General features: G+C 42.5%; 1 protein-coding gene across 2 annotated transcripts in view; it reads left to right on the top strand.

The window, feature by feature from the left end:
- Positions 1 to 12,946, top strand: part of LOC5572323 (influenza virus NS1A-binding protein) — a 79,378-nt gene extending 66,432 nt beyond the window's left edge. For both annotated transcript variants that reach the window (XM_001653950.2, XM_021850460.1), the window contains 6 exons: positions 7,490 to 7,573; positions 7,772 to 7,906; positions 8,038 to 8,376; positions 8,433 to 9,111; positions 9,173 to 9,536; positions 9,614 to 12,946. In XM_001653950.2, the coding sequence (XP_001654000.2) occupies positions 7,490 to 7,573; positions 7,772 to 7,906; positions 8,038 to 8,376; positions 8,433 to 9,111; positions 9,173 to 9,536; positions 9,614 to 10,277 (2,265 nt within the window). In that variant the 3' untranslated portion in view covers positions 10,278 to 12,946. The remainder of the gene's footprint in view (positions 1 to 7,489; positions 7,574 to 7,771; positions 7,907 to 8,037; positions 8,377 to 8,432; positions 9,112 to 9,172; positions 9,537 to 9,613) is intronic.
- The last annotated feature ends 1,257 nt before the right edge of the window (positions 12,947 to 14,203 follow it).

Genomic DNA, 14,203 nt, shown 5'->3' with positions numbered 1-14,203 from the left:
TACACAAACTGTGACATAGAAAAAGGGAAGGTTGGATATAACCAAAATTTGAGTGACGTAATTTTTGAACGTCTCCTTATCGGATGATTATTGTGAAAAAAAATATAAGAAAAATTTAGTATTTATTCAAGTTTTCCATAACAATCAAATTTATTTACTTGTTGCTTAAATAGGTAACTTCTAAGAATCATAGAGCCGATGCGGAGTGCACGATAAGCATGCTGCAGTTATCCGCCACTTTACAATAACTATTGTACAGCGTATTTCACGCCATTGCCGAACGTACACGGAGAAAATAAAAACCCATGTTTGAGAACTTATATATCTTGAATCATACTTCATTCCCTCTTTTTTCGCTTCTTCTATTGTTTTCAGAGAGCAAACAACTCAAAACCCGAACCTTAGAGCGTTTCCACAAAATTAAGTTATTAATACAATACTGAAAGTTGAGTGGATTGAGTACTTTACTTTCTTCGTGTAGTGAAAAGCTTCATCTTCGTCAATCTTGGGCAATATTTCATTACCTTCTCCGAAGCTTTGTTGCTCTTTGGTTAACATCCATATCATATAGCCAGTATATTCGTGGTCTTACAAAAGCTGACCTACCAAATATTATGTTAGTAATATGTATGTTTACCTCGAGAACATTTGCACTAAGTAACCAGCGTGCAGTATTTCAAATTTTTGTTTCCGTTTGCAATTTGAGGATTGTAAGATTTCTTCATAAAACGCGACGCGAGACAAGACATAATACTTATCTAATTTCTGTCTTCATAATCCGTTAATCCGTTATTCACTGCCGCAAAACGTCTTTGCACTTCACAAGGCTGTCTGAATGCTGATGGGGCTTAGGCTTTGTGGTTCTTACTTAACGGCCTGTTTCCTGTGCACCTCTTTAATGACGAAATAGGAGGAAAACAAGTCTGTATCACGTCACTTTTCTTTGGATTATGGCACAAGCCTGATGTCCTCTGAACTTCGGAAAGCAGAGGGCTTAAGTTATCTACGTTTCGACTGCGAGTTTCTTCGCGCAGAGGTCTTGCACAACCTCTGCTGGTGAGGTAGGTCAGAAACTTGTAGCAAGGCTACTCAGGATTACTGATACGGTAGTTCGCTGCTTCCATCAGACGTAGCTAGTTCGGGTTTTGTGGACTGTTAAGCTCTGCGACATGTTATTTCCACTACGCTGCCCATCTTACTATTCATACAGACCGGTTGGGTGCTGAGATCTGTCCTGCAAATCCTGTTAAAGTGCGTATTTCGGTTTACATGTAATTTGTCATGATCGATACCACTCGGTGTTGGCCCCGACGTTGAAGATAGCATACTCCAACGAAGAGCTTTAAAAACCAACAACATAACGTTACGCGTTCGTCTACTGCATTATTAGCCGATAGAGTACCGGAGTCAGTCCCACTATTTGCCAATGCTACTACTCGGATCAACCCCCGGACCTAAAGAACCAGTAATATGCTGCTTGTTGGTTATGTGTAGACGTCAGTTCAACGGCTTCAGCAAAGACGTTTCAGTGTAGGATTACAGGCGCCTCGGAAATCTACTAGTAGTACTTAGTTACCGCTTCGACGCAACTTCGTACATAGGCTCCCATAAGCCGTTGGCTGCTTGCACGGTCAACGCTGTGATCCCTCTTGCCGCTTTCTCGTAAGCTTTTTAGGTGAATAGGGTAACGACTGTTTATTTACTTTACGCTTTAACAGGGCTATTGTACAGCCTGCGGTGCATCAAAACATTGGTTTTGTGGTCATCTGCAAACCACGTCACTTGGAAGTTTTAGCTTCAATCCCCTGTCGTACTCATACATCACATTCTACAGCGTCGGACCCAGGATCGAGTGACCCTCATCCAATGTGAGGCGTTAGCTATGACATCCCAGCCAGAAATCTATAACTTTAGGACGCATTCTTCACATTCAGCGTTCCTACCAGCGTAGACCTGATTTTTAGAACTGCATATACCTATCAATATCACTACCAAATCTTTTCAGAACTCCTAGCTGTGTTATACATCAGCTTATTAAGGATGATTTTCTCCATAAATTTGCTGACTATTTGTGTTCATAAGCTATCCAGGATTAAAGATTTACTAACTTTGACAGTAGCACAAGTTCCCATTCTTCGATCGGGGGAAATCGCCTCCATCGATAACCTTCTGGAACGTAGTGCAAAACTTAAAAACTGGACTCGAAAAAAGAAAGACACATAAAAATGATCACCAAAGATTAATTTTAAATCGGATACTTCTCAATTTTTTAGGGATTAAATAACTATATATTAGCTATGTTTGGGCATAATTTATTTATTGAATTTCCTCTCCCAAGCTGAATGCTCGTACATTTCTCTTAACACTGCTCATGAGATCTTGGGCGAGGCTTTGCCCATCTTTCTTACACAAATTCTCCAAGCTTTTCTTCAAAGCTTCATCGGTTTTGAATGTTTTTCCGCTTTTTTTCAACTACTTCTTCATTATCACCCAAAACTTTTCGATCGGACGAAGTTCTGGTGTATTTGGCGGATTCCCTTCCTTCGGGACCACATTAACCTTCGCTTCGTACCAATCCATTAGTCTTGGAGTAATGGCACGAAGCCAAATTCGGCCAGAACAGCGTGGGACCACAGTGAGAGCGGGGGAAAGGCAGCAAGCGCTTCTGCAAGCATTCCGCTCGATAATTCTGTCCGTTTATGGTGCCGGTTGCAATGAACGGCTTGCTGTACCGTCAGCACTCGCAGCTCGCCTGCCACAACAGGTACTTCTTCGCGAGTTTGTTCATCTTTCACTTCCGGAACTTTTCCGGAACCTCCATGCGGGACGTACCGACAAAAAACTCCAGGTCGATGATTTGTTTGGTGGAACATCTTCACAACGCGGGACACGGTGGAATGGTGGATTCCAAGCCTTTTGTCGATCCATCTGTGCGACTGACCAGGATTATCGTTCACCGCGCCCAAGATTTGCTGGCGTAGCTATTTTTGTTTCGAATGCATCTTGAAAATTACTTGACAGATCGCACACATAAACATAACACTCTAAACTAGTATTACCCAAAATTTCATTAATTTTTACCCACGCGATAAAAAGTTACACCCAAAACAAAGTTTCGCATTTTTTCCGCGTCCAATCTTTATTCGGGTTTTGCTGTGCTCCGGTTTTCAAGACCAAATCAGTGATGGCTCTTACACAGATTTATCTGTAGTTACACAGATTTTAACCTGTTCTTGCCTACAGATATCAGTGATCGCCGATCAGCGATGGTACACAAATTATGTCACGCTAAATTTCAACTTTTTTGACCCCCTCCCCCACCCCCTTTGTCACGTTTTTTGTATGAGTCTTCCAATTTTTTTATAAGGCTTGTCACGCTTGGCTTGACCCCCTCCCCCCCTTTGGAGCGTGACGTAATTTGTGCATGACCCCTTATAAATTTTAGAGATAAAACAGATTTTTTAAGATTTTAGGATATTTCACGAGCTTAGGACACGGTTTTGGAAGATATAAAGCGAAAATGCCATTACTCTGTTAAGTTTTTCTCTAAACTTAAGTGTTTTAATTTTTTGGAAACAATTCTCGCATAACGCCAAATGATTTTCTGCATTTGAATTTAAGTCGATTGTCATAGTTGCAGCCTTCCTTTAGTTCAAACTAAATATCGTAACGGTCGCAACATTATAGATTTTCAATTGACATCCAGTATACTGCCGTAAGACGTAGTTAACGTCAAAATTTAAAATCTTTCATTACGTGGGGAAAGAAGGGGAACCAAAGCTGGCAAATAGAAAATATATTGCATCTCAACGGCACAGCAGCAGCGTCATCGGAAACATCCTCAAATTGCCGTATTGTCAATTATTCGTAATAAATCAATTATTGTATGATACTATGAGATGAATTAAGAGATTATAGCAAGTATGTGGTAAACACATTAGGGAATATTACACAAATAATTCTTTAAAACACATTTGTTGGCTCTGAACAGGGCCGATTGAATTGTTGAATTTGCGTAACACGGACACATTTTGGTGGCTTTGGTCGATTTTCTTCAGCTATCTCGAACAAATTAAGGAATATTACACAATCAACTCTTTAAAACACATTTGTAGGCCCTGAAAAGGGCCGATTGAATTGTTGAATTTGCGTAACACGGGCACATTTTGACGGCGCACTGGTTGTAATCCTCCTCGCCCGGTGAGATTTTCGGTGCTGATGACGATGTGCGCTTCAACAAGCGGCTTTGGTCGATTTTCTTCAGCCATCTCGTACAAACTTGCCGCCGCTTGGTGATCAACAGCTTGCCTCTGGTAGCGAGGAGCTGAGCAGGTTTGGAGGAGCTCTTACCAGCTCGAAAGCGAAAACAGAATGAAACCGAATTCAACGAAGGAGGGATGCTTTATACCCTTACAATAGCAGGTGATGCTCCTCCTTTCAAATTCTTCGTTTTCTTATCTGGGAAATAGGCTATATGAAACTGATGTCTAGGTAAGGGATGTACAAGATTAACATTATGCTGTTATTGCATCCCGACGGCACTGCAGCAGCGTCCTCGGAAACATCCTCAAATTGTCGTATTGTCAATTATTCGTAATAAATCAATTATTGTATGATGCTATAAGATGAATTAAGAGATTATAGCAAGTATGTGGTAAACACATTAGGGTATATTACACAAATAACTCTTTAAAACACATTGGTAGGCTCTGAAAAGTGCCGATTGAATTGTTGAATTTGCATAACACGGACACATTTTGACGGCGCACTGGTTGCAATCCTCCTCGCCCGGTGAGATTTTCGGTACTGATGACGATGTGCGCTTCAACAAGCGGCTTTGGTCGATTTTCTTCAGCCACCTCGTACAAACTTACCTTTGCGCCCCGATTCCTGCAGCGCCAATTGTGGAAGCGCGAGTCCATTATGTAATCTTGAGCGATTTCACAATCCAGACGCTGGATTTTCCGCCGCTTGATCGCTTTGTGCCTCTGGAAGCGAGGAGCTGACGGCGCACTGGTGGAAATCCTCCTCGCCCGATGAGGTTTGCGGTGACGATGACGATGGGCGCTTCAACAAGCGGCTTCAGTCGCGGCGGCGTGTTGTTGTTCCATTCTCGTTCCATTGAAAACTGAGCTGAGAATGCGAAAGGCACTCGATACTTGCTCGCCGACCATGTTCACAGTCTGACGGCAAAAAGAAGAATGAGCGAAGAAGCAGGAATCGGTCTGCTTTTATAGTGCGAAGCGGAACGCAAAAGAAGCGTGGAAAACTGCTTGCACGTGATTGGTTGCGTAAGAAAGGGGTCGACATTTTCCAAATTTTCAATAGTTTATTTTCGATATTCAATAGTTCTCTCCATTCAAGGAAATTGTTGTATACATTTCCGACCGATTGGTGGAAAAATTTTGAAAATCTATCGATAAATGACTGAGTTATTAGCGTTCAAAATCTGTCATAATTTCGTGACGGTCGCAAAATTTTAGATTTTCAATTGACACCCAGTATATTGCCGTAAGACGTAGTGAACGTCAAAAACTCAAATTGAAAAATGTTGACATGTCAAGAACAACCATAATACGTTTGCAAAGGTTCTTTTTGACCTAAAAAACTAAATTCTTGAATTTTGCGCGACACAGATTTTTCCAAAGATTTCTGGAGGGTCTTGAGTCATAAAAAGATTTTTTTCAGCCACAGATGAAAATCGGAAAAAAATGTTGCAACGCTGGACCAAATTCGAGAAACCATATGATCTTGGTGAGTGTTCTTCTTTGTGGACAACTCCCTCAACGTATGGTATTCGTGATCATTATGTTGCGGGAAAAAGCTTGACGATTGTCGCGTTTAGAGTATTCGATAACAATTTGGCACTCGCTTCTATAACATTACGTACTTTACTTTTGATGGATACTGTGTTCACCGTAGAGTTGCGCAAGCTTGTGGTTCATTCTTCTCCTCCATACGCCGTTTTCACATACTCCGCCTAAGCACACGTCGTCCGAAAACTCCTAGCGCTTGCAGGTCCTCTTCGAGCATTGCCCACGTCTCATGCCGGTAGAGGACTACCGGTCTTATCAGCGTCTTGAAGTTTACCAGACCGCATGGTCTTGTGAAGTCCGTAGTAAGCACGACTTCCGGCAATGATACGTCTTCGAATTTCTCTGCTGCAGTTGTTATCCGACGTTACCAATGATCCGAGCTAGTCAAATTCATCCACCACCTCGAACTCATCTCCGTCGAACATCACACGTCTGCCAATGCGAGCTCTATCGCGCTCGGTTCCTCCAGCCAGCAGATATTTCGTCTTCGATGTATTAACCTTCAATCCAACCCTTTCTGCTTCACGTTTCAGCTTGGTATACTGCTCAGCCACCACCTGGAACCTCCTGGAACGTTCTTTTGACAATGTCCCCGTCGTCTGCGAAACAGATGAACTGGCTGGAGTTATTGAAGATCGTGCCCGCATGTTGAAGCGCACCCGTTTCAGAACACCTTCTAGCGCAATGTTGAACTGGAGGCAGGAACCATTGCCTTGTTGAAGCCCTATATCTTCACATAGCGCTGTACACTATTCATCGTTACCTTGATAAGTCTAGTCAGTTTCCCGCAAAAACCGTTGTCATCCATAATTTTCCATAGCTCTTCGCGGTCGATGGCACTATAGGCCGCTTTGAAATCGATGAATAGGTGGTGCGTTGGAACTTGATATTCGCGACACGTTTTGAAGGATGTGCCGCAACATAATGATTTGGTCGGTTGTCAATCGCCCGTCCACGAAACCGGCTTGATAACTTCTCATAAATCTGCTTGCTAGACGGCGATGATCTGGGAAAGCACTTTATAGGTAGATTCTTACTTGTCACCCTTGTTGTATATTGGGTATATTATTCCCTCCTTCCACTTCTTCGGTAGCTGTTCTGTATCCCAGATCCTGGCTAATAATCGGTGCAGACAAATAGCCAACCTCTCCTCCCATTTCATTAACCTGTTGGCGCTCTCCGTAGATCTTATCGAGGCTTTCGTAGAGGACATTGTTCATGTCAGGTGGTTTATCGTTCGTAGACGTTTATATGCTGATCAGACAGTCGCCGCTGCTTTGGAGTAGATATGGTACTTGAATGAAGAGGTGTTTGCGATGGGATGTCCAAAGTATTTGCAATATAGTTGGTCTATAGAAGGTCTCGCTTGATATCATTGGAAGTTATCACTACCAAGAGCCGTCATGCGCAAGTGGTACTCAGATAGCATTTATGGTTTCTCATATTCGTATCATTCCTAACACTTACGTAGTTTTTTCTACGATTGCCTTTAAATTTTGCGTTCTCTGTAGCCTATAAACTCCAGTATTCAAGTTTGATCATCTCAGAGGATACATCAAGATACATACGCTTATCGCTGAATATTTCAGATATAAATTTTCTTTACAGCAACAGTGGCCTCAATTACCGGAAAATATTCTCAATATCTATATCTTCATCCCTCTCTTCCGCAGGTCGGCAGTACGGAAATCCACGCCCATCGGAACGTGCTGGCCTGTGTCTCTCCTCACCTGATGGAACTGTTCAGCTCGGATGTCGTAAGTATCGTTCCCTAACTGGCCCCCCGAATTAATGTTTTTGCGCTTTACTCTCTTAGGATTTCAGATCCTGGCTTATTGGTTCGTCTCTCAAGCAATGCGAAACAACGCGTTCGCCCGTTGTTGTGCCGACCCTGTCCGTCTAATGTTCATGAGCTATTTTTCTTTTCTCTTCTCCGCCGCCCTTGTCCATTTCAGGGAAACCTAAACGTTTCGACCAACGAGACGGGAAAGATTCCGTGCTACCGACTGAACGGCCATATCACCACCCAGGGGCTCAAGTGTCTGGTTGAGTACGCTTATACCGGCTCGCTGGAGTTGCCCAACGACATGGTGAGTTTTGAGTAAATAGGACGAGTGAGAACTGAGGGCGTCCTTTTCAATAGACACTCGGCGCCAGTATCTCCTATCTTGTTGTGTGTATGTGTTCCGAACTGGAACAGTTACCGATAAAAATTTTCTAGATACGCGATGTGTATCTGGCAGCCTGGCAGCTGAAGATTGACACGGTGGTCAAGGAATGCGCGCGCTACATGGTCAATGACTTGGAGCCGGAAACGTGCATCGACACTCGCTCCCTACCGGGCATCAATCGTAACAAGTCCTTCGTGCAGGAGGTCGATGCCTATATTGCGAAGAACTTTACGGAGATTGCGCTGCAACCGAGCTTCCTTCAGCTTCCATGCATCCTCATTGAGGTGCTGTACCAGACGAAGCTGGAAATGTCGTTGGTCACGGAGACGTCGCTGAGCCGGTTGGTAGTCGACTGGATCCGTCGTCAAATGACCGAAGAGGGCAATACGGTAAGATTTACTTGATTTGATTAGAAAAACCGAAATCTCCACTAAATACCTGACAGGTTCCGAACCTGATGGAGCGCTCCCACATGCTGTACTTGGCCTTGGACAACTCGCTTCAGGATTGCTCTGATCTGCCGCCTGGTCAGGAGTCCGAGAGCGATCTGGTTCAAGACTACAAGCGTTTGGTCCTGAAGTGTCCCAGCAATAAGAAACATCGCAAGGGATTGAAAACTGCGGGAAGGCCGCGAGTCATTCTCTACAATATGGACATTGGAGAGTGCGATGAAGACACAAGCAAGGACTGCGAATGGACCTTAATCGCCACGTCCAAGCTGGCTGACCATACGTTCATCTCTTTGATTACCTTGGACGGAAACCTTACGCGTCTGTCCATTCAGTTGCGTCTGAACGCACCGACTACGCCTTCCCCTATCAACACACCGGATACGATCAGTTCCAGTGTCAGCAAGGAAGAGGATTTGGATGAATCCGTCAAACCGGAACTGTTCTGCGAGGTGGCCACGATGTCCGGCCCGAAGTGCGGTTTGGGCGTTGCCGAGTTGGAAGGCAAACTCTTCGTCTGCGGAGGATATGATCGTGCGGAGTGCTTGCGCTCCGTGGAATCCTACTGTCCAGATACGAACAGCTGGACCCAGGAGAATAATATGGGTGAAGCCCGAGGACGAGTGCAGATTGCAGTTATCGACGGTGCGGTGTATGCTGTGGGAGGCTGTAACGGTTCGTAAAAGTCGCATATTTAGGGTAGTTAGTGGAATAAATGATGTTTTATCTTTTTTAGGAACAACTGAGCTGGACACAGTTGAATGCCTGTCCAAGATCGACAAGAAGTGGATCAAGGTTTGTCGGCTACCGCTGGCGCGAAGCAGTGCCGGTGTATGCGCTTTGGATGGTAACATCTACTGCGTTGGTGGCTGGAACGGACAGAGCGGTATTCGGCAGTGTGACGTGCTGAAGCCGGAGGAGAACAAATGGTACTCGATTGCACCGCTCAACACAGGTCGCTACCAGGCAGGAGTCGCTTCGTATCGCGGATCGCTTTGGGTTGCTGGCGGTAGCGATGCATGGAACTGCTTGGGATCGGTTGAACGGTATGACCTGGCTAGCGACCAGTGGACCTACGCGCCGTCGCTATTGACACCGAGGTGAGTTTTTGGGAAAGGAACATCTATTCTACGGCTCATTGTGACTTCCATTCATTACATGATTTTAATTTTTTCAGACGCGGATGCGGCTTGGCAGAGTTCAACGGCAAACTGTATGCCGTCGGAGGCAGTGACGGTTCCCACTCGCTGAACAGTACCGAATGCTACGACGAGGTCAACAAGTGTTGGGTTGCGGGACCGAATCTAACCTCACCGCGATCCAATGTTTCAGTGGCCGTGGTGCAAAACCGTTTGTATGCGATCGGTGGCTTTTCTGGCAAAACCTTCCTGAACACCATCGAGTACCTGGATGCGACTTCGAACGAGTGGACTACCTTTGTGCAGCAGAGTAACCCGAACATTGACAACCTGTTGCAGACTTCGCTGCGTAACGGCATTGGTTGCAGAGCCAGTTCGTCGTCGACATCGTCTTCGCCGGACAATCTCAGCAGTCAAAATGGCGGAAACGAGCACACGTTCAAGCCCATCCAGACGGCCCAGGTGAATGAGTACAATTTGGAAAAGTCCAAAAGTGTCTCCACAAGCGACAAGGAAGTGTCGCAAATTCTAGCAGGATCTGAGTGCTTAGGGCTGAAGAAGCTTGCTATCGATGACGAGGATAGTGAAGATGATGGGAAAACCAATGGTACAAACAATACAAACGATAGCAGTATTAAACTTCAGAAAATTCTTGCGAAAAATTGTGCGGAACTTGCGACCGGAAATGGGCACTCGAGCTAACTACCGGCGGACCCAGCGGCAGAAGCTGTTGCGATAGAAGAAGAAGAGGAACAAGTCCAGCAGCAGCAGCAGCCGTCTTCTTTGATCTCAGTCTCGACGACCGAGTCTGAGCTGGACTGAGCAATATATTTTAGCCGCGCGTGGTAAGCCCATAAATTTTGCGATATATGAACATCAAGTTGCATATACAACACTACGTGCACATTGAAATGGGGTCAAAACGGAGTTAAACGCAAGTTTTCGCGAACTTTTTTTCAGTGAAGCACATTATAAAACTATACAATAGCAAACTCATTATATTTGATATAAGTGATCTTTTTACTACTGTTAAGATTGAACATGAAATCGTTTACAAACTTCTTACTTATAAATATTGTAATATGACATCTAAAATAAACACTTCATAAAGCTAAGCAGAAGAAAGTGAACTAATGTGTAATTATCATTGTGGTGAATGTAACTTAGGCGAGAACGTTACGCTGTAAAAGAACTTATACATCAGGTATGAATAACCAATGGAACATTTTTATTCGTTTTTTGAATGAATTCAGCTTAAAATTGCTGATAGATGAACTTTTGAACTGCTTAATAATGGCGGTCCCAACCGTCAGTAAGTTTTTTGCATCGAATCATGCATAAATATTGTTCTAAATATCATTCATGACGACCATTATTATAATTATCTTTATCAAATGATTTTACGCCCTTGGCGAGATCTCCACTGTTCACGTTGGTTTAAGATTTATGGCGAAATCTTTTTAGAGCCGCCCAATGAATTCTTCAAAAATTAAAACTTCTACTAATAACTTAAAGTCTTTCTAAATCTTCAAAAGATGCATCTTTGCTTGAACTTAACACTATGCAATTTGGTTTTAACTTGAACTAACATAACTTCGATTGAGAAACGATTTACATACTCCATGGGCTAAAGAGTGCTGTGTTGAGTCTACACCGAATGGATGGTTCTTCTCCACTGATGTCGGTCAATCGCTTTCAGACGCTTTGAACGATAAGTGCCATCAAATCCTTCTGAACTGCGAACGGCGAAATACTATTCCGTTGCTTGTCCTTTCTGCGGTATACGGGCAACGTGTACTGACCAATGTAGTCTGCCGTTTTTATAGCTTGACAATATCCAACTCTTTATGCACTTGTCAGATGCTGTTTCCTAATTTATCGCCGAGTGCTGCTCGCAGCACTTAACATTGTTATAATATGTTTCAAAATCTATTGAAGTAATGTAAAAACTTTATAAAACCGAACTGCGGATTTGTAGAGAACTTGTAACGGACACTCTATTGTGAGAATCCCACAAGATACTTTTGAGAAAAATGTTCTCTATTCGCAAGGTTATTCATACTCCATCAACATTCACGTTCATTCAAAAAGTTGAACAACCTGTGTTGCACATAAATTTTATGAAATGGATATTTAATAATCAAGAAACAAGTCGTATATTATTGAATATTCGAAATGATTTTTTTTTTTTCAAGAAATTAGATGTGTAAGAATATCTTTTATCGATAATATATCGTCTATACAACAACCTCGAACCGTTAAACATGGAAAACTGTAAATGGTTCGAACTGTTTAAATTACGATCATAAATAAAGACAGCGTGAGAGTACGCCGCGGATTTTAGGGAATTAATATATATACTAAAAACAGTTCTACATTTTAAGGATTGTACACTGAAAAGTCTAAAATATAGATCTTACGTCCTTTTTTCATCTGAGAGGAACTTACATTTCCATATAATATCAGATAGCAATCCATAGGGATCGTTAACTGCACACTACCAGCGAGCATACACTTGAAATTATCATGATTTGCATCAAGGGTCTTTAAACCCTACGAAAATTGCAAAGTAACCCACTGATCCACCGTATCCGTTTTTTTTATTCGCGAATCACATATACCGATTCCACGCTGGCCCAAAAATTTTATAAAGCCATCACAAAACCATGCAAAAACCTCTTTTTTGCGTGCCGATCTGCGAATCAATTGCTGATCTTTCCCAAACGATAATAGTGTGAATTTTCTTTATAAGAAAGCAAAAACCAACAGAAAGCAGCGTGAAATCAAATATTTGCATATTTTATACACTGCTCGCGCCTCTACACTCTATATACTCGTAAAAACAACCTACACCTTAAATCATAGTAATTTGAAAACCCACACCTGAACAAGAATGATTCAGTTACGCCACCCACTAACAGGATGGAATTCCTTAGCGAAGTGCTTTTACCTACTTTAAGAAAACAGATTATTCAAACCATAAGTTTCTAATGATTTCTAACATTTTAGTAAAGTAAATAAATCTTTTAACAAACATTGTGATTCCAATTTAGTTCATTGATTACACGCATAAGAAGGTTTTACACTCTTTCAAAGCCCAGAACGGCACTACATGGTGGACCCCTTTCGTCCAGCAGGGGAATCTAAATATGATGACCAACGTAACAATACCACCCCCTTTCGTCGTGTAGTGCGCGCCAACTAATTGGTGGGTCAACCGTATCAAACGTTAATAAGTAAGCAACAAAATATGTTAACATTTAAGAGATAACAAAAAAAGAAAAACAATTATGGTGGGTGCTGATGCGATGAAGTGAAGAAGCGATGAAGCTGTGGGTTCGTTGAAATTTGAAATAAAGTCTAAGAATGTATTTTTGGTTGCGTTTGTAGTTATTTGAAAGAAAAATCGTGATGCTAGTTACCAAAATTTCAACTAGATAGGCATTTTCGAACTTAAGAAGCTTGTTAAGGATGGTCTGTATCCTTCTAACCAGATTAAATTTGAAATATGAGTTAATCCATACTAGAACAAATATTTCCTCAATAGTAGTGTAACGGGTACCCCAGTGGTTTGACTTTTATCTTTAAACTTTTCAATTTGCACCCCGCTAATCTATTCATCGTTCATATTAAACATGGCTCAAACGTAATTAAATTTTAGCTAAATTTTAGCTCATGGAACGGAATAAAGCGAAATGGAACGTCACACTTGTCTGCCATACCGTTGCCGTGCTCGTATCGCTTCTCTCTTTCCAGGAGAAATGAACGCGATGTTCATTTTTGTTAACATAAAATGACTGATCTAAAGTTCTGGAGAAATCCCTGAAGGAACTTTTGAAGAAGTCCCTAGAGAATTTTGAGGAATCCCTTAATATTTTCCTTGGGAAATCTCAGGAGGAACGCCAGATTTAGTCTTCTAAAGAGCTTCAGAAGGAATTTCTGTAAAAGACTCCTGCAGTCCTGGACGAGTCCCTAAAAAACTCTTAAAGAAAACCCTGGAAAAATCCCCGATGAAACTCCTGCACGATCCCTGAAAGGACTTCTGGAGAAATTCCTAAAGGAAATCCTGTAGGTATCCCTAAAAGAATTCATGAGAAATCTCTGAAAGTTCTGGAATCTCTGGAGTGAAACCAGGAGATATTCCAGGAAAAACTCCAGGAGGAATCCCTGAAGAAACGCTTACAGGAATTCCTGAAAGAACTCTTACAGGATCCCGGAATGAACTCTTGGAGGAATTCTTGAAGGTACTCCTGATAAATATCTAAAAATTCATCTTGAGGAATCTCTGGAAGAACCCCACAAGAAATCAGCTGATACTTGTAGTTCATCGCTGAAAAAAAATCCCTGAAGGAAATCGTGCAGGAGTTCATGAATAAACTTACGGAAGTATCCCTGGAGGATTCGCTGGAGAAACTCCTTCATGAATTTCTGGAGAAATCTCGACAGCAACTCCTGAAGGAATCCCTGAAAAAAAAAACTCGTGAGACTCCTCAAATGAATTTCTACATACATCTCTGGATTTCTGAAGGAACCCCTTGAGGTGCTTCTGGAGCAATTTCCGAAGAAACCCCTGGAAGTCTGGAGGAATCTCTGATGGAACTTCTGGAGGAATCTCTGAAGGAACACCT

Source organism: Aedes aegypti, chromosome 3 (genome assembly GCF_002204515.2).
Source record: "Aedes aegypti strain LVP_AGWG chromosome 3, AaegL5.0 Primary Assembly, whole genome shotgun sequence".
NCBI classification, from domain to species: Eukaryota; Metazoa; Arthropoda; class Insecta; order Diptera; family Culicidae; genus Aedes; species Aedes aegypti.
This window is presented reverse-complemented; position numbering and strand designations above follow the sequence as displayed.